At 43.7% G+C, this 23937-nt stretch overlaps 1 protein-coding gene across 4 annotated transcripts; it reads left to right on the plus strand.

Annotated features, from left to right (window-relative positions):
- Window positions 1–355: 355 nt before the first annotated feature.
- Window positions 356–22527, plus strand: LOC139382802 (proprotein convertase subtilisin/kexin type 7). Of its 4 annotated transcripts, XM_071127018.1 has the most exons (17): window positions 406–443; window positions 2213–2246; window positions 3741–4214; window positions 4484–4618; window positions 5019–5184; window positions 9649–9739; window positions 9965–10019; window positions 11707–11845; window positions 11918–12018; window positions 14939–15106; window positions 18146–18250; window positions 18430–18532; window positions 21001–21157; window positions 21351–21451; window positions 21591–21684; window positions 21848–21965; window positions 22049–22527. In XM_071127018.1, exons 3-17 carry the CDS (start codon window positions 3801–3803, stop codon window positions 22190–22192), a joined length of 2091 nt encoding a protein of 696 aa, XP_070983119.1. In that variant the 5' UTR covers window positions 406–443; window positions 2213–2246; window positions 3741–3800; the 3' UTR covers window positions 22193–22527. The 4 variants fall into 4 exon arrangements, with proteins under 4 accessions (XP_070983117.1, XP_070983120.1, XP_070983119.1 ...); XM_071127016.1 differs by lacking the exon at window positions 2213–2246 and having other exon boundaries at window positions 356–443; XM_071127019.1 differs by lacking the exon at window positions 2213–2246 and having other exon boundaries at window positions 356–443; window positions 21351–21445.
- The last annotated feature ends 1410 nt before the right edge of the window (window positions 22528–23937 follow it).

Genomic DNA, 23937 nt, shown 5'->3' on the forward strand with positions numbered 1-23937 from the left:
TTGTTAAATAAACTTCAATCAGCGTAGATGAAGGGGAGGAGACAGGTTAAAGAAGGATTTGTAAATCTTAAGACATGGATTGTGTGTGCGCCATTCAGGGGGTGAATGGGCAAGACAAAATATTGAAGTGCTTTTGAATGGGACCTCAAAAGTTTCCTGAGTGTATCAAGAATGGTCCACCACCCAACTTGATACAACTGTGGGAAGCATTGGAGACAACATGGGTCAGCATCCCTGTAGAACGCTTTTGACACCTTGTAGAGTCCATTTATATATATTTTTTATTTAGGAGTGTAATGACGTTTTAACTCATCCAAGTGGATAATAAAAATAACAAATAAGTTGTTGCGGAAGTGACGACATTACGGAAACTACAGTCTCAGCTTTCGTAGATGAAATTGTAGTCCACAAATAAACGGCAGACTAAAGACGTCGACGAAAAGGTATAATACATAAATCAGTATGGCATTTAGCCTTGGGATTGTAGTACTTTCTTGCGTGTTGAGGACTAGCTGACAATGGCTAGTTAACGTCGTTAGCTGGCTAGCTGTTTGTCAGCCATACTGTCTGTTTATAGCGAGCGTAGCTAATTAGCAAGCTATCAGATGAACTAAGGAGTTCTGGCTATTTACATAACTAGCTGTCGAATAAAAATATAGTTAGCAATGTGTTTCGCTATTTCGTTTGTCGCAGTCGTGTTATAAAATGAGCTTCCAAACTGCTGTAACTAACTAGCTCCTGTAACGTTGGTAGTTAGCTAGTTTACATTACTGTACAGCGAGCCAACTTACACGCCCGAAACAAGAGTGGGGTTTTATGTCAGTACATCTAACGTTAGCTCACAAACGTTAGGTGTGTCAAGTTAATTACATCTGAAGTTGGGAGTTAGTTTAGTAGAAGTAGACCTAACACACAACGTCACATAGTTAACGTTAGTTAACAAACATGTCTTTGTTCATTTCTGAATCTGTCAACATTGATATCCATACTATGGTTTCCTCCACTACTGTACTGATTAATAACACTGCCCCTGCCCATAGTTTCCCACACTCGGACCTGGGGCCCGCTCTGGGTACATGTTTTGGTTTTTGCCCTAACACTACACAGCTGATTCCAGTAATCAAAGCTTGCTGATGAGTTGGCTATTTGAATCAGCTGTGTAGTGCTTGGGCAAAAACCAAAATGTGCACCCAGGGGGGAAGTTTGGGAAAGCTCGTCCTAGCACAATGATGGACAAAGTCAGGGTTTCCCAACCCTCTCCTTGGCCCACACAGTGTTTAACCCTACATTGGCACACTAGATTAAATTAGTCAAAGCCGTGATGATTAATTTACTAATTGAATCAGGTGTGGCAGTTTAGAGTTAAATCAAAGAGGAAGGCTTTAGCACAGTATTTTTCAGCGACAACACTTTAACAAAACCTCCCCGACCAGAAGATTCTATTGTCAATAAGCACCAAAGGTAGTTAGTTACGCATGGGCTATCCCTGCCCTTGTGTTGATGTCCTCGGAATAACATGTTGAACTGGTCGAACCACCCAGAAATTACAATCTGAGTCTTTCCCTTTGTTGACGTAGTCTAGTTTATTCTGCTTTTCGCTAGATTCTCCTTTTTGTTAGATTCTCCTATCTTAATTTACAAGCTTCACAAAATGTGGGTTCAAGTGGCCTCTGCCCACACTGTCGTAAACAACACAATTTGTAGGAATTCGTGTCATGACAAGTCTGTGTGCGCTGTAATATGAATAACACATGGTTCTCTTAGTCAGGTTATAGTCCTATTCTTTCCTAACAGAGAAAAGGGGCATGTCAATACTTGGCAACATATGCATTGGTCACAATGGCTTTGGCATTTTGTAGAACTTTAGTTGATTCATATGCTACATGGTAGAGGTCGACCAATTAATCGGAATGGCCGATTAATTAGGGCAGATTTCAAGTTTTCATAACAATCGGAAATCTGTATTTTTGGCAGATTTAAAAAAATAAATAAATACAATTTAAAAAAAGTTTTTACACCTTTATTTAACGAGGCGAGTCAGTTAAGAACGTTCTTATTGTCAATGACGGCCTAGGAACAGTGGGTTAACTGCCTTGTTCAGGGGCAGAACGACATATTTTTACATTGTCAGCTCTGGGATTCAATCTTGCAAGCTTACAGTTAACTAGTCCAACGCTCTAACCACCTGCCTCTCATTGCACTCCACGAGGAGCCTACCTGTTACGTGAATGCAGTAAGAAGCCAAGGTAAGTTGCTAGCTAGCATTAAACTTATCTTATAAAAAACAATCAATCATAATCACTAGTTAACTACACATGGTTGATGATATTACTAGTTTATCTAGCGTGTCCTGCGTTGCATATAATAGATGCGGTGCCCATTCGCAGAAAAAGGACTGTCGTTGCTCCGTGTACCTAACCATAACCATCAATGTCTTTCTTAAAATCAATACACAGAAGTATATATTTTTAAACCTGCATATTTAGCTCAAAGAAATCCAGGTTAGCAGGCAATATTAACCCGGTGAAATTGTGTCACTTATCTTGCGTTCATTGGTATATGCGATAATAAACATTTTGTTTTCGAAATGATAGTTTCTGGATTCGACCATATTAATGACCAAAGGCTCGTATTTTTGTGTGTTATTATGTTATAATTAAGTCTATGATTTGATAGAGCAGTCTGACTGAGCGGTGGTAGGCAGCAGCAGGCTCGTAAGCATTAATTCAAACAGCACTTTCGTGCGTTTGTGAAATGGCTAGCTAGTTAGCGGGGTGCGCGCTAATAGCGTTTAAAACGTCACTCGCTCTGAGACTTGGAGTAGTTGTTCCCCTTGCTCTGCATGGGTAACGCTGCTTCGAGGATGACTGTTGTTGTGTTCCTGGTTCGAGCCCAGGTAGGGGTGAGGAGAGGGACGGAAGCTATACTGTTACACTGGCAATACTAAAGTGCCTATAAGAACATCCAATAGTCAAAGGTATATGGAATACAAATGGTATAGCGAGAAATAGTCCTATAAATACTATATTAACTACAACCTAAAACCTCTTACCTTGGAATATTGAAGTCTCATGTTAAAAGGAACCACCAGCTTTCATATGTTCTGAGCAAGGAACTTAAACGTTAGCTTTGGCACATATTGTACTTTTACTTTCTTCTCCAACACCTTTTTTAAAAAAAAAACAAATTGAACATGTTTCATTATTTATTTGAGGCTAAATTGATTTTATTGATGTATTTATATTAAGTTAAAATAAGTGTTCATTCAGTATTGTTGTAATTGTCATTATTACAAATACATTTTAAAAAATCGTCCGATTAATCGGTGTCGGCTTTTTTTGTCCTCCAATAATCGGTATCTGCGTTGAAAATCATAATCGGTCAACCTATACTACAATGAGTTGTCCTTGTATTCTGTGGTTAGACTAGCCTATCATTAGCAGGATCATAGTGTCAAATGGATATGGTAAAACATGTACCGTCCGCCTCTCCAGTGTCAGTAACAGCACAATGTTATATAGGCCTGGTGCCGTGATTGGCTGGAGTTCTGATACGAACAGTGTGCCAATGGAGGGTGTGTACCAGTGCATTACTTTGAGGGCTGTTGAATATGAGAACTGCTCTGTTGTTGTGAAATCTCGCTACTGCCTTTTGAATGCCACACTGTAGTGGAGCCATCTCTCCCTCTTCTGTGTGTCCAGCTACTTTCTCTACTCCTCCTCACCACCCTGTCTCCTCAGGCTGCCGGTCCTAATGTGGAGGTGGGGCAGAACTTGTGTTGAGCACGTGCCTGTGTTGCCATGGGGTCACCCCCCTTGTTCCTGCTCCTCCTGGGCCTGACCCCTATGCTCCACCTGACTGTTAATACCTTCCACACGTCCGCCCCTCCCCCGGCTCCCCCTCCCTCCTGTGGGCCGGGCCAGTCCTGGGCCGTCCGGCTGCACACAGACTCCGAGCTGCTGGAGGCTGAAGGCTCCACCCTTCACGAGCTGGCCAGCAGGGTGGCTGAGCAGGCTGGCCTGGAGAACAGGGGCCAGATAGGGCAGCTGGAGGGCCACTACCTGCTCTGTGCCGGGCCTGAGGAGGAGGGCAGGCCGGGGGACGTGCTGGCAGCCCACCCTCATGTGCTCTGGCACTCCCAGGAGCAGGTCCTCAGCCGCTCCAAGAGAGCAATAGCCTTCAACGACCCCAGATACCCATTACAGTGGCACCTGGTGAGAATTAGGCCTAATCTGTCTTCTTCTTTATTTTTCTTCAGAACTGTCTCATAGCGAAACAATATTCAGATCTACTGAATATATACACACCTATAGAATATTCAAATCTACTTACTGCACACTTACAGCATATAGAATATTCAGATCTGTAAGAATGCACAGTACTTTTTAAACTGTCGGCTATATGCCACGTTTATTTTCAATGTCTTCAACTCTGTAACCTTTGTCACTTCCCTGCTCTTCTCCTCCTCTCCACCCACCCACAGCACAACGATGTCAGGGAGGGCATGGACATCAATGTGACTGGTGTATGGGAGCACAACATCACAGGGACAGGGGTGACAGTGGTGGTCGTGGACGATGGGGTTCAGCACACCCTCCAGGACATTCAGCCAAACTATGTGAGTTTCATACTGGCCACATCCACATCAGCTTCCTTTTGAAGCTTTTTACTATGGGTAAGCTGACGCACACCCCAAAGTCTTTTGTAGAGGTTCTGACTTACGGAGAGTAAACTATAAAAAAGAAAGTAGGTCACAGACTCTAATTATGCTCCCAAATATTTTATGGGTATCGCAACCAACATTACGGCACACAGTGCCTTCTTCAGGGTTAGGGTTCAGTGCACCGAAGAAGGCACAGTGTGCCATAACATTTTTGGGAGCATAATTAATGGCTTTGTTTCTTTTTAAAGCTTTTTGCTAATGTCATCATGTAGTATGTTCTTTTCCAAATTGACATTCTCACATTCTTTATTCTTGAGAAATACTAATGTTCTCGTGCTTCATTCTGTCCCTTTAGAGTCCAGAGGGCAGTTATGACTTGAACTCCAACGACCCGGACCCCATGCCCCACCCGGACGCCCGCAGTGACAACCACCATGGCACGCGCTGCGCTGGGGAGATCGCCGCTGTCTCCAACAACAGCTTCTGCGCTGTGGGCGTGGCCTATGGCAGTAAAGTGGCAGGTACATTGTGTGTTTGGAAAGCATGGTTATGGTAACCGTCAGAAGATTTTACAGGGTTGTATTCATTAGTGCGCACACCTTAGTAAATAGTTTTGCATGGAAAATTAACATTTGTGTTGCTTTTTGATCAAGATCAGGTAGTCCCTCTCTGTTTGTCCTTTTCTTCAGTTTGGTGCCTAGGGGGGAATTCAGACCCAAGATAGGCGCGCATAAATTGAACTTTTCTCTCTACGAGTATTCTGATCTTGAACGCATGTGACAGCCAGCTAAACGTTTGGGGTGGATATCATAGAAAATGAGGTGCCAGAGGTGTACACCGTATTCTGACCTTGACTTAATTCCCTTATCATTCCACCACCTTTACGCGCAAGGAAACCATGACTAATGTCGAGCACCTGTCGGTTCCAAGTAGAAAAACATATATTTCCAGTAGTAATGACACCATTCTACATGCATGGTAATGTATAATTGATAAGAGCTACAGTTGAAGTCAGAAGTTTACGTACACTTAGGTTGGAGTCATTGATGGAACAGTAGTGGAGAGGGTAGCAAGTTTTAAGTTCCTCGGCATACACATCACAGACAAACTGAATTGGTCCACTCACACAGACAGCATTGTGAAGAAGGCGCAGCAGCGCCTCTTCAACCTCAGGAGGCTGAAGAAATTCGGCTTGTCACCAAAAGCACTCACAAACTTCTACAGATGCACAATCGAGAGCATCCTGGCGGGCTGTATCACCGCCTGGTACGGCAACTGCTCCGCCCTCAACCGTAAGGCTCTCCAGAGGGTAGTGAGGTCTGCACAACGCATCACCGGGGGCAAACTACCTGCCCTCCAGGACACCTACACCACCCGATGTCACAGGAAGGCCATAAAGATCATCAAGGACATCAACCACCCGAGCCACTGCCTGTTCACCCCGCTATCATCCAGAAGGCGAGGTCAGTACAGGTGCATCAAAGCTGGGACCGAGAGACTGAAAAACAGCTTCTATCTCAAGGCTATCAGACTGTTAAACAGCCACCACTAACATTGAGTGGCTGCTGCCAACACACTGACACTGACTCAACTCCAGCCACTTTAATAATGGGATTGATGGGAAATGATGTAAATATATCACTAGCCACTTTAAACAATGCTACCTTATATAATGTTACTTACCCTACATTATTCATCTCATAGGCATACGTATATACTGTACTCTATATCATCGACTGTATCCTTATGTAATACATGTATCACTAGCCACTTTAACTATGCCACTTTGTTTACATACTCATCTCATATGTATATACTGTACTCGATACAATCTACTGTATCTGCCTATGCTGCTCTGTACCATCACTCATTCATATATCCTTATGTACATATTCTTTATCCCCTCACACTGTGTACAAGACAGTAGTTTTGGAATTGTTAGTTAGATTACTTGTTGGTTATTACTGCATTGTCGGAACTAGAAGCACAAGCATTTCGCTACACTCGCATTAACATCTGCTAACCATGTGTATGTGACAAATAAAATTTTATTTGATTTGATTTAAAACTCGTTTTTCAACCACTCCACAAATTTCTTGTTAACAAACTATAGTTTTGGCAAGTCGGTTAGGACATCTACTTTGTGCATGACACAAGTAATTTTTCCAACAATTGTTTACAGACAGATTATTTCACTTATAATTCACTGTATCACAATTCCAGTGGGTCAGAAGTTTACATTCACTAAGTTGATTATGCCTTTTAAACAACTTGGAAAATTCCAGAAAATGATGTAATGGCTTTAGAAGCTTCTGATAGGCTAATTGACATAATTTGAGTCAATCGGAGGTGTACCTGTGGATGTATTTCAAGGCCTACCTTCAAACTCAGTGCCTCTTTGCTTGACATCATTGGAAAATCAAAAGACCTCAGAAAAAAATGTGTAGACCTCTGCAAGTCTGGTTCATCCTTGGGAGCAAATTCCAAATGCCTGAAGGTAGCACGTTCATCTGTACTAACAATAGTACGCAAGTATAAACACCATGGGACCACGCAGCCATCATACCATTCAGGTGGGAGACGCGTTCTGTGTCCCAGAGATGAATGTACTTTGGTGCGAAAAGTTCAAATCAATCCCAGAACAACAGCAAAGGACCTTGTGAAGATGATGGAGGAAACAGGTACAAAGGTATCTATATCCACAGTAAAACGAGTCCTATATCGACATAACCTGAAAGGCCGCTCAGCAAGGAAGAAGCCACTGCCCCAAAACCGCCATAAAAAAGCCAGAGTACAGTTTGCAACTGCACATGGGGACAAAGGTTGTACTTTTTGGAGAAATGTCCTCTGGTCTGATGAAACAAAAATAGAACTGTTTGGCCATAATGACCATCGTTATGTTTAGAGTAAAAGGGGGAGGCTTGCAAGCTGAAGAACACCATCCCAACCGTGAAGCACGGGGGTGGCAGCATCATGTTGTGGGGGTGCTTTGCTGCAGGAGGGACTGGTGCACTTCACAAAATAGATGGCATCATGAGGTAGGAAAAGTATGTGGATATATTGAAGCAACATCTCAAGACATCAGTCAGGAAGTTAAAGCTTGGTTGCAAATGGGTCTTCCAAATGGACAATGATCCCAAGCATACTTCCAAAGTTGTGACAAAATGGCTTAAGGACAACAAAGTCAAGGTATTGGAAGTGGCCTATAGAACATTTGTGGGCAGAACTGAAAAAGGGTGTGAGAGCAAGGAGTCCTACAAATCTGACTCAGTTACACCAGCTCTGTCAGGAGGAATGGGCCAAAATTCATCCAACTTATTGTGGGAAGCTTGTGTCAGGCTACCCAAAATGTTTGACCCAAGTTAAACAATTTTAAAGGCAATACTACCAAATACTAATTGAGTGTATGTAAACTTCTGACCCACTGGGAATTTGATGAAAGAAATGAAAGCTGAAATGAATCATTCTCTCAACTATTATTCTGACATTTCACATTCTTAAAATAAAGTGGTGATCCTAACTGACCTAAGACAGGGCATTTTTACAAGGATTAAATGTCAGGAATTGTGAAACTGAGTTTAATGTATTTGGCTAAGGTGTATGTAAACTTCTGACTTCAACTGTAGTTAAATGAGTATTCGTTTGGAAAAGGGGATTGTAATTACAATTGTTTAACAAACATTTCGCTACACCCGCAATACCATCTGCTAAATATGTGTATGTGACCAATAAAATGTTATTTGATGTTAGCTTAGTTTTCCTTATGATCGCTAGAGACGAATGTGAAACCAGTCATGGAAGCAAACTGAACATAATATCAACGTGACATGTGTTTTGGCCTCTTTTCCACTGTTATGTAGGCTATAAATAGCTGTGACAATACATTTTGATTAATGTCCTATACACCCAAGCTATAGGCTTCTGTAGCATCAATCCTACTGAGTTGATTTATGCCCTCTAGAATGTTTTAATTATATGTCCAGGCTTTTCTCCATTCCATAAATATTAGCCACTATCGGTACTCACCATCAGTAATTCCCACATACATTTATAACTAACTTTTTAGTGTGAGTTTCCTTCAATTTGTAGTCTACATTTTGCATCATTCCATTCCGTTTACCTTTCTTTCCTCTGTCATGTCCGTGTAGTAGTTCCTGAGGATTGCTAGCAATAGTGGAACACACTGTGCAATAATTTGGGACATGGTAGCCTATTTCAGGGTTTTCCAAACTCGGTTGACCGGACATCGAGGGGGGCACGTTTTGTTTTTTGCCTTAACACTACACAGCTGATTAAAATGATCCAAGCTTGATGATTATTTGATTCAGCTGTGTTGTGCTAGAGCAAACATCTAACCTTTGCAGCCCTTGGGGTCCCGAGGACTGAGTTTGGGAAAGCCTGGCCTATTTGAATCATTTATGGAACTCAAACCACACTTATCAGTGTGAGCCTGGTGCACGGCTCACGACGACTGGATCGTTGTCATACAGTTCCATTATTAGTAGGGTAGATTTCTAGAGCTATTGTTCAACCCGTATTGTACACTTTTCTCACCTTCAATATTTTATGGCTTGATCAATTTGAATATGGCAACTTTCATGATTAGTCAAACCACTTTTTTTCATTCATCAATATATTTTGTGCGTAAAGGCTCTCCAAACCTGTTTTTTATCATTCATAAATACTTTCATAACCCTAAATTATCTACAAGATCAGAGTATTTTAAAATCTACAAGTTTGTTGCTGAAACGGAGACAAATAAGCATATATTTAAATGTCTTTATTTTATTGATCCCTAATATTCTGAACCCGTCCTCTCTATATTAAATTGTCTGTCGAGAAAATTTTGATTTAAAGGTACACCGTATTTAAAGGGATGGCTTTAGATAAATGTGCTGAAAACCCCATAGCACCAAACTACTTTTTATTCTATCAGATTCGTATGTTTTGATGTCCTTTCTTCATGTCATGTTTTGTCTGTTCAGGTATCAGAGTCCTGGATGGGCCGCTCACAGACAGTATGGAGGCGGTGGCTTTCAACAAGCACTACCAGATCAACGACGTCTACAGCTGCAGGTACAACAGCGAGTAGCTCAGCCTCACATGACTCTGAACATGCTTGGTTTGCTTATAATCTCAGCATAAATCAAAATATTAACCGGAATATACAGCCAAACACAGCTCTAAGCATGGTTATAAAGATATGCCCTTCTCTCTAGATTTTTCCTCCGCTGCTCTTTAGTGGCTGTAGGAAAAATGTGTCTGACTCAACTGTGCTCTCCTCTTCCCTTTCCTCCTCAGTTGGGGTCCTGACGATGATGGCCGCACTGTCGATGGACCACACCCCTTGGGCAAGGTTAGCGTGGATACAACACACAACCCATTTCTAACATGTTTTGCCAGTCCTAGGCTGCATTCCAAACACTTAAGCACACCCTCAGCCCTCAAATTAAGTGGACACTTGTGATGACGTCTGATGAGTTTACACTTGCAGGGCAAGGTGCGAGGGAGGAAGGAATGATTTTTAAATGGACCACCCTTGCCCAGAAATTGGTCACTCGTTCATCCCTCGATGATTGTTTATTTTCATCCACCGGTAGCTTGTGGGTGCTTTATATGCGCTACAGTCAATTATGATTGCATGTCTACTTATATTAACTATATCATTATTAAAATACAAATGAATGACCTAACTAACATTAGCCTGGCTAGCTGGAACTTCTGAAGAAGGTTTTTTTTTCTTTCTACAATTTCCAAAAGCTAACCTAACAAAAACATTACTTTTGCGAGACGTGTTTGTGCATTAGTAGCACAATTTCTAACTTATTTACATTCGTTTGTAATTACACTTGTATGTTGACTTTGCCATATTGACGTTGAGGTTTTAAGTCTTAGTGGATGTACATTCATCGCGAATTGAATTATGGGGCGTTTCAGGCCCCGAAGTGAACATAATTGTACACTCGCAAACTCAATCAAAAACCAGGGCTGAGGGGCTTACTTTGCGAACTTGTTTGGAATAGATAGTGATGGCGAGGGTTAGTGGGAGGAGGTTGTGTCTTTGAGTTTTAAACGCAGCCCTAGTCTCCTTATAGAAATGCATTTCTGCACCACTCTTCGGTACCAGCAGAGTGCAGTATATTCTTGCTCCCTAAAGGGCACGGTTTGTGTGAGTGTCTTATGAGACACAAAAAAGAGAGAACACATCGCTTACACACGTACATGCACATATACACACACACACACTCTGACTCGAGACAAAGTGTCTGTCTTTTTCTGGTCAATTTCTTTTCCTAGGTGTGCCTCACTCCCTGAATGGCTTTGGCAGGCACTGTGGAAATGAATCAGAACCACCGAATCCCCTCAGCCAGTCCTCATGGTCTAATAGAAATTTGTGCTAGCTGCGGCTTCCAGCTTTTCACAAACCTAAGAATGGCGGTATACACACAGGATATGATTATAATGACTTACACTGACTATACCAAACATTAGAAACACCTTCCATGGACCCTACAAGGTGTCAAGCGTTCAACAGGGAGGCTGGCCCATGTTGACTCCAATGCTTCCCACAGTTGTGTCAAGTTGGCTGGATGTCTTTTGGGTCGGGGACCATTCTTGATACACATGGGAATTTGTTGAGCGTGAAAAACTCGGCTGCGTTGCAGTTCTTGACACAAAATGTTGTGCCTGGCTCCTACTACCATACCCCGTTCAAAGGCACTTCAATCTTTTGTCTTTCCCATTCACCCCTGAATGGCACACATACACAATCCATGTCTCGCGGCTTTAAACTCCTTCTTTAACCTGTCTCCTCCCCTTTATCTACACTGATTTGAAGTGGATTTAACAAGTGACATCAATAAGGGATCATAGCTTTCACCTGGTCAGTCTATGTCATGGAATTGTTTGGTATACTCAATATTGATTATTCAGGTATGACTAGGCCTGTGAATGCTGCTATGTACTCTGGTTGGCTGTATTAGTCTGCAAGAAGTTACTAGGCGTGACTAACTGAAGCAAATGTTTCCTTGTTTGGCCTGTAGGAGGCGCTGCAGCACGGAGTGATTGCTGGCAGACGGGGCTTCGGCAGTATCTTTGTCGTCGCCAGTGGCAATGGGGGCCAGTACGAGGACAACTGCAACTACGATGGCTATGCTAACTCAATCTACACTGTTACCATTGGTCAGTGAATAGGAGCAATGTTGTCTGTCTCTGTCTGTGTTGAGTGTTTCTAACCGTGTGTGTCTCTTGTAGGAGCAGTAAATGAGGAAGGGAAGATGCCCTTCTATGCTGAAGAGTGTGCCTCCATGCTGGCTGTCACCTTCAGCAGTGGGGGCAGAACGCTGCGTAGTATTGTGAGTCTCTACTGCTAGTAACACACACACACACACCATTTCGAGGGAGTTTTCACACATCGTTCTGAGCTATAGTTTGAATCCGAGTTTGGTTATTTGTTACATTGTATCTTTTTTTTTTTCATGTGGTCCGTTTGGGTTCACATTGCCAAATGTCAAACAAACTAAAATGCCTAAACTACCACCTGTTCATGCAAGTCCATGATTTATCGGGGATTTAATGCGAGCATTTTTCTATCTATGATTATTAAGAAGCAAAACTTGTGTGTACCAAACCTCATATTGCTCTCGCTTTGGTCTTCCAACAACATGCAGGAGTAAACAGCGCAATAGCCACTCTAACTCTGACGTGAATAGGCAATTTTCCATAGCCTATATCCCAGCCCCCCTCTCCCCTAACATGCATCGGATGTGCTCATAAATTCGCTGCTACTTACAGAATGTCTCAGAGATACCAAGTTATGGTACTGCGTGCATTTCATCAAACGCTCTCAGTCAAACAGACAATAATACTGCGCACCTCAGGTGCTTTTCCTGTGTTTGGTCCAGACTGCAATCTCACCTGCAGTGAAGTGCACCACGGTACCAATGGAATCCCCCTTAGGAAGACTTGTTGTGCCTAGGCCCTTAAGACATAGATTGAGAAAGTTGGACAGTCGGATGATGACAGATGATACTGTACTGTGCCCATCAGACATCTTTGAGTGAAGTAGAGAGGACACATTGATGGCTAGTGACTTAAAGGAAAACCACCCCAAAAATATATGTTGGTGTTTGTTTCATTAGTCCGTTGTTGATATAGTCTCAGAATGTTTTGCATGTCCGCAATCAAGTTTTCAAGATGCGTAACTTTCAAAATACAGAAATATAGCCGGTATGATGCATTTTGCGTCATATGATGGTGTGTTTTGAGCGAGGGCAAAGGAGATGGGTTTTAGGAAACTAGAGAGGAGAGTTGTAAGGCAAAGCTCTGTTTGCTGCTGTTTGTTGCCATCTCCTGGGTGACATGGCTTGCCGGGTGATGTAAGCCCTGGGCCAAAACCCTCAACTGGCATCCGGGACTTCCTGAAAAGCCAAATACACCAGGCCAAGTGGTTTTAGGGCTAGGCTCTAGCTCTTCTACCCTGTCGCACAAGTGCTCTGCTCATACGGTTTGTATCCCACATGGCACTCTATTCCCTATATAGAGCACTGCTTTTGATCAGTAGTGCACTATACACGGAACAGGGTTGCATTTTGGATAACACCACTGTATCCACCCACCAGCCCAAACACTTCTAGCTGCCATGTGCTATGCTGCAGTGCCACCACTGCTATGCACCATTTCCCTCATTACATTCCCAACACACGGGTCCCATTTGATGTTGAGCAGTGCTGAAGTCTGAGCTCTCTCCTCCGCTCTGTGCTTTCATGGCTTTGACAGCTGCTTTAAATGAGAGCAGGCATTCTAGTTGACATATGTCTGTGGATTCTTCCTCCGTCCCTTTCCCTCCACAGCAGAGAGCCTGTGGTGTTCCTGTCAGACTGTTTCTCCTCTCTGTGTCCGACCAGGCCTGTCGTCACCTAGGATCAAACACCCCCTAGCTGTGTGTCTGTGACCAACGTTCCAGAGAGGTCCCTTACTCGTCTAGGAGACGAGCTGTTTAGACAGCACTGTCTGCATGGTCTGGATCTGTACTGCATGGCTGCGTCACAAATGCCTCCCCATTTCCTTTCATAGTGCATTATATATTTAATATTATTTAATCATTATTTTGACAGGGAGTCGACCAAAGTCTCTTTTCCAGATGAGTCCTGTATAGCACCACAATACACATCAAACTACACAGTCATATACACACATTAAAATACAGATTATCATGCACAACAATACACGAAAAGCAAAACACAATCATAAAAAAATTGAAATTTTTCAGTACAAAGGTCCCCTAACAACTGTCTGAAATGCCCTAGAGACACCAATTCCTCCAATTTTGAAAGTGTATTGTAGATCATTCCACATGTAAGGTGCAAAACAAAAACTAAAAGCAGATCTACCCAACATAGTGGAGCTGGAAGGGATCTCCAGAGTTCGCCATCCCTGAGCACCGGGTCCGGTAGCCTGTAGGTTCACAATGAGGTACGGTATGGCAGAAGTTTATGCAAGAGGGCTTTATCAACAAATAGAGCGCAATGCATCGATCTACATGACTTCAAGGAGGGCCAGCCCACATTCTGAAACAAAATGCAATGTGTACAGAACCCATCACCCGTAATAAAGCACACGGCGCTATGATAAACAGCGTCCGATGGCTTCAATAAGGGTGGCAGCTGCATTCATATATAAACCTATATAGGGAATAGGGTGCAATTTGGGACCATATTTGAATGCTGCACACTTCATATTATGCTCATAAGCTACTACATATGCAACAATCCACGCTATACTCTAACCCAAAACTCTACACGCATCACAGAGCTTGTACGTTATTCTCTCTTTGTTTACATCAAATATTGAACCCATGACTATCCAGGGTATTTTCCACTGAAGTCCTATAGGGAATAGGCTGTCAAATGGGACGCAACCATAGTAATTTCTGTCTATTGGGAAGGACTGTGGGATCTATGCTGGGATGCAGGTCTGACATGCCTGAGCATGTCAAAGATCATGTTTACCATTGAATCCATCAGCAGCCCTTTTTCTCTCTGTCCCTGTATTCCTATCAATCTCTCTCCCTCTCTCACCACATCCTGTCTGTTTTAGCACTTCTGTCTACTTTTTCTCATCGTTCAGCCCCTCCATCTCCAACTCTCCATCTTTTCTGGCTTTTCCCTCTTCCTCCCTAGTCGTCCCATAGCTCCTTACCACTGACTGTTTGTAATGGCGTGTGCGATTCGTATACATGTTTATGACTCTTCTCTCTGTGTGTGTACTGTGTAGGTGACGTCAGACTGGTCACTGCAGCAGGGCACGGGCTGTACTGACGGGCACACGGGCACCTCGGCGGCGGCACCCCTGGCGGCTGGCATGGTGGCTCTGATGCTGCAGGTCCGGCCCTGTCTCACCTGGAGAGACGTGCAGCACATCATCACCTACACAGCCACACAGGTACAATGTACATGACAACAGAGTGACATCATCACCTACACAGCCACACAGGTACAATATACATGACAACAGAGTGACATCATCACCTACACAGCCACACAGGTACAATGTACATGACAACAGAGTGACATCATCACCTACACAGGTACAATGTACATGACAACAGAGTGACGTCATCACCTACACAGCCACACAGGTACAATGTACATGACAACAGAGTGACATCATCACCTACACAGCCACACAGGTACAATATACAGTACCAGTCAAAAGTTTGGACACATCTCATCATTGTAGAATAATAGTGAAGACATCAAAACACATATGGAATCATGTAGTAACCAAAAAAGTGTTAAACAAATAAAAATATATTTTATATTTGCCTTGATGACAGCGTTGCACACTCTTGGCATTCTCTCAACCAGCTTCACCTGGAATGGTTTTCCAACAGTCTTGAAGGAGTTCCCACATATGCTGAGCGCTTGTTAGCTGCTTTTCCTTCACTCTGCAGTCCAACTCATCCCAAACCATTTCAATTGGGTTGAGGTCAGTGATTGTGGAGGCCAGGTCATCTGATGCAGCACTCCATCACTCTCCTTCTTGATCAAATAGCCCTTACACAGCCTGGAGGTGTGTTGGGTCATTGTCCTGTTGAAAAACAAATGATAGTCCCACTAAGCGCAAACCATATGGAATGGCGTATCGCTGCAGGATGCTGTGGTAGCCATGATGGTTAATTGTGTCTTGAATTCTAAATAAATCACCAGTGTCACCAGCAAAGCACACCCACACCATCTCCATGTTTCACGGTGGGAACCACACATGCAGAGATCATCCGTTCGCATACTCTGCGTCTCACAAAGACACAGCAGTTGGAACCAAAAATCTGAAATTTGGGCTCATCAGACCAAAGGACAGATTTCCACCAGTCTAATGTCCATTATGCGTGTTTCTTGGCCCAAGCATGTCTCTTCTTATTATTGGTGTCCTTTAGTAGTGGTTTCTTTGCAACAATTCGACCATGAAGGCCTGATTCACGCTGTCTCCTCTGAAAGGTTGATGTTGAGATGTGTCTGTTACTTGAACTCTGAAGCATTTATTTGGGCTGCAATTTCTGAGACTGGTAACTCTAATCAACTTATCCTTTGCAGCAGAGGTAACTCTGGGTCTTCCTTTCCTGTGGCGGTCCTCAGGAGAGCCAGTTTCATCATAGCGCTTGATGGTTTTTGCGACTTCACTTGAAGAAAGTTATTGAAATTTTCCAAATTGACTGACCATCTCTTAAAGTAATGATGGACTGTCATTTCTCTTTGCTTATTTGAGCTGTTCTTGCCATAATATGGACTTTTACCAAATAGGGCTATCTTCTGTATACCCCTCCTACCTTGTCACAACACAACTGATTGGCTCAAACGCATTAAGAAGGAAAGAAATTCCTCAAATTAACAAGGTACACCTGTTAATTGAAAGGAATTCCAAGTGACTGCCTCATGCAGCTGGTTGAGAGAATGTCAAGTGTGTGCAAAGCTGTCATCAAGGCAAAGGGTGGCTACTTTGAAGAATCTCAAATATATATATTTGTATTTGTTTAACAGTATTTTGGTTACTACATGTGTTATTTCATAGTTTTTATGTCATCACTATTAGTTTGACTATTTTCTATATTGTAGAATAAAGAAAAATCCTGGAATGAGTAGGTGTGTCCAAACTTTTGACTGGTACTGTACATGACTACAAAGTGACATCGTCACCTACATGCCCTCTGAAGCACACTTCAGACATACAGTGAGGTCCAAAAGTATTGGGACAGTGACACTGTTGTTTTGGCTCTGTCAATGACTGTGTTAAAGTGCTTTAATTTGAGGGTATTTTCATCCAAATCAGGTGAACCATTTAGAAATTGCTGTACTTTTCCTACATAGTCCCCCCCATTTTTTTTTATAGGGACAAATGAATTTACACTGAGTGTATAAAACATTAAGGACACTCTTTCCATGACAGACTGACCAGGTGAAAGCTATGATCCCTTATTTATGTCACCTGTTAAGTCCACTTCAATCAGTGTAGATGAAGGGAAGGAGAAAGGCGGGTTAAATAAGGATTTTTAAGCCTTGAGACAATTGAGACATGGATTGTGTATGTGTGCCATTCAGAGGGTGAATGGGCAAGACAAAAGATGGTGTGGTAGTAGGTTCCAGGCGCACCGGTTTGTGTCAAGAACTGCAACGCTGCTGGGTTTTTCACATACAACAGTTTCCTGTGTGTCTCAAGAATGGTCCACCACCCAAAGGACATCCAGCCAACTTCACACAACTGTGGAGTCAACATGGGCCGGCGTCCATGTGGAACGCTTTCGACACCTTGTAGAGTCCATGCTCCGATGAATTGAGGCTGTTCTCAGGGAACAGAAGTAGTCAAAAGTTTAGTATTTGGTCCCATATTCATAGCACGTAATGAAGCTTGTGACTCTACAAACTTGTTGGATGCATTTGCTGTTTGTTTTGGTTGTGTTTCAGATTATTTTGTGCCCAATAGAAATGAATGGTAAATAATGTATTACGTTATTTTAGATTCACTTTTATTGTAAATAAGAATACTTCTACATTAATATGGATGCTACCATGATTACGGATAATCCTGAATGAATCGTGGTTAATGATGAGTGCGAAAGCCACAGAGGCACAAATATCATAACCCCAAGACATGCTAACCTCTCACCATTACATTAACGGGAGGTTAGCAATTTTGGGGGGTATGATATTTGTCCCCATACTTTTGGTCCTCTAAAATGGCCCTCTGTGTACCAAAAAGTGCTGTAATTTCTAAACGGTTCACCCGATATGGATGAAAAGACCCTACAGTTAAAACGAACAGTCTGCACCTTAACCTCATAGTGCTGGAGTACAAAGAGAGAGAAAAAAACTGTCACTGTCCCAATACTGTTGGACCTCACTGTATGACTCACCTTGCTGTACTGTATCATTAATCACTGCTACGCAGGCACATACAGTTCCTAATTGAGAGTGTGTGTTTCTGTAGTATGATGTGCAAGGGGACTGGAAAATCAATGGAGCGGGCTTCCACCACAGTCACCAGCACGGCTTCGGCCTGCTCAACGCCTGGCGGCTGGTCAACGCTGCCAAGGTACCACTCCACCTCACTCACTTCCTGATGTCTCAGCAGCACACTCATGTCAAGCTTAACCAACTACACTACTGATACAGTATTGGTTGGGATTTTATTTCAGCTAAGTCTATATTCTGCTAATTTAAAAAGACTGAAGGTATACATGTGGAAAATGTTTTTGTGTGTTTATTAATCAGGTGTGGGAGATGGTGCCATTCCTAGTGTCCTATCAGAGCCCAGTGCTGAAGGAGGAGGCTCTTGTCCCAGCCTATCCGGAGCAACTCAACCTAACCTGGAACGGTTGGTAGAGTTTGTGTGTGTGTGTGAGAGAGTGATCAAACAAGCGAGTCTCGTAATATGCAAGTCTGAGTATTTGCTGTTTCTCTTCTCTCTGTCAGTGCTCTCCAGAGAGACCCTCCCAACATGCAATCAGCAGTCTGCCCTTATTAGGCAATGTTCTTCAGAGTCTCTCTGTCACTGGGCACACTGACTGAACTATGGAGGAGAGAACACCCCTTCCCTCTCTTTCTCTGTATTTCTCTCTTCTCCCTCTCTGACACACACAGTGACATCACAGCAGAGATATCTGTATTCCTTCCTCCCTCTCTTTTCTAGCCTCCCTGTGGCCTCCTGGCCCAGTGTATGCAGCCTGTGTGTTGCCTGTTCTGAGGTCAGGAGCAGTGTGTTTCACTGTTTCAGCACAGCAGTGAGTGTGTGTGTGTCCAGTCTCACGTGACTAGGGTTTCTAAGGACAAAGCAGAGGAAGAGTTGCTGACAAAGGCTACATGTTTTAGTCCAAGTGAAACATCTGTTTTGAATGAATGAAATTCGAGATGCAAATCGACTTTGTATTTATACATGGAAATTCTGTTTCCATTCATTGAAAAGTAAGCTAGTTTTGGTTATTCCCAACGATACATGAAGCAGGTTGTTATGTTAAACTACTCTATCGCTAGGCTGTTTGTTGTCCTTGTTGCTATGTGTTTTGGCCGGTCCGTTAGCTTAAGGTCCAGCGGTTAGTGTGAGCACTCGTTCCTTCCCATGTGAAAACGGAAGACTAGAGTTCCAATGTTCAGTCCCAAACGTTAGATTCCCCGTGTTGTTACTGAAAAGAAAAACAGTCGTTTAAAAGTACAAAAAGTTTCAAATGTCTGAGATGTTTGCGCTAAATGTCAGGAGAGGAATGTAATGGGGTGCATGCCAGGCCAGCGTTGATGAAATGGCAGAGGTTTTAAAACTGTACGTCCCAAATGGCACTCTTTTCTTATCGTGCCCTACTGGGCTCATAGCGCTCTGATCAAAAGTCATGCAAATATGTATGGTAACGTGTCTTTTTGGGATGTAGCCAAAATCACTGGAGTTTGTGCGTGTGTGTGTGTGTGTGTGTGTGTGTGTGTGTCTGTGTGTGTCTGTGTGTGTCTGTGTCTGTGTCTGTGTCAGTGTCGGAGAGGGAGAGAATAATGCAGTACCAACAAAGCATAATAGCCAGAGCCTTTTTTTTTGTGATATTTACTGCCATTGTGTTGATTTTAGCTTTGAGACGATTTATGATATTGGTGAAAAAGCTTATTTCAGAGCTGGAGCATTTGGGTTGCAACAAGTTTGTGCTTGATATCATTTAAAACGTGTATGAAAAGGCAGTAACACACTCTTAAGACCCACCAGTCGTGATTATGTGGAGGAAGAGTGAGATTCTCATGACAGGTCTGTGTGGGAGGGTCTCTGAGGAACTCTTACGAGTCCAGTCCTGTATGTTTGGAAGAAGATGGCTGGAATCCAAGAAGTCCTTTTCCCCTCCCAACATCCTGCTCTACCCCTCGCTCTGCCCCCCTTCACCGCCAGTCTCTCTCCCTCCACACCTTTGTATATCCCTCCCTCTTCATCTCCTTCCTTGGCCCTGGGAAGTGTTTTTCCCTACATGGTAGTGGAGCATTAAGGCCCATTAGTAAACAGGGGCTGAGGAAATGCCAGTGAATTACAGTACGCTGCTGCTGCAGGTCAGGAATCCAGAGAGAAAGGGAAGAGGTAGTCCCTCACAGACACCAACTCTGTCTGCTCTTTGTGCATATTCTAGGACTGAGACATACTGTATTCCTCTGGGGTGGGTGGGTGGACATTTTACTTTACTTGTGAGTACCAGAAGTCCTCCCAATAATTAGCTGTAGAATATCAGGCAAGAGAGCCATTGCACAGTGGATGGTGTAGTGAAACTGTTGAAGGCTTTGGGGGTGGAACAAGATTGAACAGAGGCGAAAACAAGATTGCAAATGTCTGGGGAATGTCTGGGGAGTGTCTGGGGCAGATGCATATACAAAATACAATTCCACACTAAATGGAGTGTCTGGGGCAGATGCATATACAAAATACAGTTCTATACTAAATGGAGTGTCTGGGGCAGATGCATATACAAAATACAGTTCTATACTAAATGGAGTGTCTGGGGCAGATGCATATACAAAATACAATTCCACACTAAATGGAGTGTCTGGGGCAGATGCATATACAAAATACAATTCCACACTAAATGGAGTGTCTGGGGCAGATGCATATACAAAATACAATTCCACACTAAATGGAGTGTCCCTACATGGCCTTCAATTAAGATTGGACCTATGGGCTACCAAGAGTAAATGTCTATCACGTGTGTCCACATCAGACCCTTCACTGTTATAGTTTTCATTGGCTCATCTGCCCCCCTCCCCACTCTGCCATTCCTATAGAAGGAAATATAGTCATGTATTAGGGTCTCTGTGCTCCTCTCACTCCAGTCACTGCAGCTGACCTCAGGCAATCCGGGATGCAGACCTTGGAGCACGTGTCTGTCACCTTGACGCTGGTCCATTCTCGCCGCGGCAGCGTGGAGATTGTGCTGCTCTGCCCCAGTGGAATGACCTCACTCATCGGGGCGCGCCGTGCTCTGGACACGTAAGTTTGCGCACACACACACACAAACACAAATCAAATCAAAGTTTATTGGTCGAAATGCTTGTTTCTAGCTACAACAGTGCAGTAATAACAGATGTACACGCTTGTTTTAGTTTTACTCTTAAACTTTGCATAACGTATAACAGCCATTGTTTTGGCATCCTTGCCTCTGTCCTGTTGCGTGTTACTCCAGGGATACCTCGGGTTACTCAGACTGGACGTTCTCCACTGTGCGCTGCTGGGGAGAGGGAGCCGAGGGCCAGTACAGGCTGCAAATCTCTGACCACAGTAAGGGTCAGTCTCTGTCTGTCATTCACTTGCCTGCCACTGACCACTACAAGACCATATCTACACTATGAACTCTCTCCTGCTCATGCATCCCTCTCTGTCCTTCTGTCCTTCTCTCTTTGTCCTGCTCTCTCCTTTCTTTTAGAAGAGCCTGCGTGGCCCCTGGGCTCTCTGAAGCACTGGAAGCTCACTCTGTACGGCTCCTCTCTGTCCTTCGAAGAGGTCAAGGAGAGACAGAGGTCAGGAGACACACACCACTGTTAAAACAGCAGCCTGGGTTATATAAATGGAACATATATTGTTTGTTTCTGGATCCTGTATTTTTAAAGGGAAGGGATGTTTTGTCGTTGGTGCTCCCTTAGTGGATGTGAGCATTGATTGGTTGTGTGTTTTGATTGACAGTGTGGTGGAGGAGGCTATGGGGGGGCAGTATCTGGACAGCAGTTTCTCCCTGCCCTGTCCTGCAGGCATGGACATCCCCCCTGAGACGGTCAGCCCGTTCACATCCAGCAGCCTCAAGGTATGTTACACGCGCGCGCACACACACACACAATATATGCCTCATTTTGTAACTTCCTCTCCCATCACCATGTCTTTGTGTAGTCTCTGCTACTGCTGGGCTGCTTTGCACTCTTCTGGTCCCTGTACTACACCCTGGAGGTGACCCTGGCCAACCTGGACTTTAGAGGACTGTGTTGGTGGGACAGGGGGACGCGGGGCTCCCACAGGGGGCTGGAGATGCTCTGAGCTGGAGAGAACTGTGTGTTGGACTAATCACTGGAGACGCTCCCACATAACACTGGAGAAAACCTCTTCCCTCTACGACCTCCCACCCGCCGTTCATCAGTCTAGGCCTGCTGTGAACCCAGGGGGGCAAACTGGACTGGAGACTGAGCTATGTGGGCTGGAACTGTGATCCCACTGGCCCACCCATCGCTCCCCAAGCCTGTGGCCTTTTATCAGCGTTGCAGAGACCCAAGCCTGTGGCCTTTTATCAGCGTTGCAGAGACCCAAGCCTGTGGCCTTATATCAGCGTTGCAGAGACCCAAGCCTGTGGCCTTTTATCAGCGTTGCAGAGACCCAAGCGTTGCAGAGACCCAAGCCTGTGGCCTTTTATCAGCGTTGCAGAGACCCAAGCCTGTGGCCTTTTATCAGCGTTGCAGAGACCCAAGCCTGTGGCCTTTTATCAGCGTTGCAGAGACCCAAGCATGTGGCCTTTTATCAGCGTTGCAGAGCCCCAAGCGTATGTGAGTAAGTGTACTGCGGGGGAGCAACCTAAACCTTCTGGATCTCTCAGGACCCTCCGGTCTCACCTAGCAGTGCTATAGAGGTGGTAGTTTGGCCTGGTCTTTGGGTTGAAGTGTGTATCACTAGTTTGGTTCAGTCCCTTACCTGGGTCTTTTACTGTGGGATTAGACGGCATGCTGGACAACCAGACAGAGCAGCACTCCTGGGGTGGTTTCCTGGACAATGATTATCCTGGACTAAAAAGCAAGATCAATTACAAATATCCGTTGGAAATGCTTTTTAGCCCAGGATTAGGTTATAGTCTGGGTCCGTAACCGGCCCTTGCAGTTTAAGTCAGTCTTCCAAAGTGTATTAGGTGTGCACCATGGGAAGGCATTACAATGCTGTGTGTGTGAATGAGTTTTAAAATGTAAATGGTTTTGGGGATGTGTGACGGTGTGTGTGTGAATGTGTTTTAAAATGTAAATAGTTTTGGGGATGTGTGACGGTGTGTGAGTGAATGTGTTTTAAAATGTAAATGGTTTTGGGGATGTGTGACGGTGTGTGAGTGAATGTGTTTTAAAATGTAAATGGTTTTGGGGATGTGTGACGGTGTGTGGGTGATGGAGTTTTAAAATGTAAATGGTTTTGGGGATGTGTGACGGTGTGTGTGTGTGAATGAGTTTTAAAATGTAAATGGTTTTGGGGATGTGTGACGGTGTGTGGGTGATGGAGTTTTAAAATGTAAATGGTTTTGGGGATGTGTGACGGTGTGTGTGTGTGAATGAGTTTTAAAATGTAAATGGTTTTGGGGATGTGTGACGGTGTGTGGGTGTGAATGAGTTTTAAAATGTAAATGGTTTTGGGGATGTGTGACGGTGTGTGGGTGATGGAGTTTTAAAATGTAAATGGTTTTGGGGATGTGTGACGGTGTGTGGGTGATGGAGTTTTAAAATGTAAATGGTTTTGGGGATGTGTGACGGTGTGTGGGTGTGAATGAGTTTTAAAATGTAAATGGTTTTGGGGATGTGTGACGGTGTGTGGGTGATGGAGTTTTAAAATGTAAATGGTTTTGGGGATGTGTGACGGTGTGTGGGTGATGGAGTTTTAAAATGTAAATGGTTTTGGGGATGTGTGACGGTGTGTGGGTGATGGAGTTTTAAAATGTAAATGGTTTTGGGGATGTGTGACGGTGTGTGAGTGAATGTGTTTTAAAATGTAAATGGTTTTGGGGATGTGTGACGGTGTGTGGGTGTGAATGAGTT

Source organism: Oncorhynchus clarkii, chromosome 24, assembly GCF_045791955.1.
Source record: "Oncorhynchus clarkii lewisi isolate Uvic-CL-2024 chromosome 24, UVic_Ocla_1.0, whole genome shotgun sequence".
Taxonomy (NCBI): domain Eukaryota; kingdom Metazoa; phylum Chordata; class Actinopteri; order Salmoniformes; family Salmonidae; genus Oncorhynchus; species Oncorhynchus clarkii.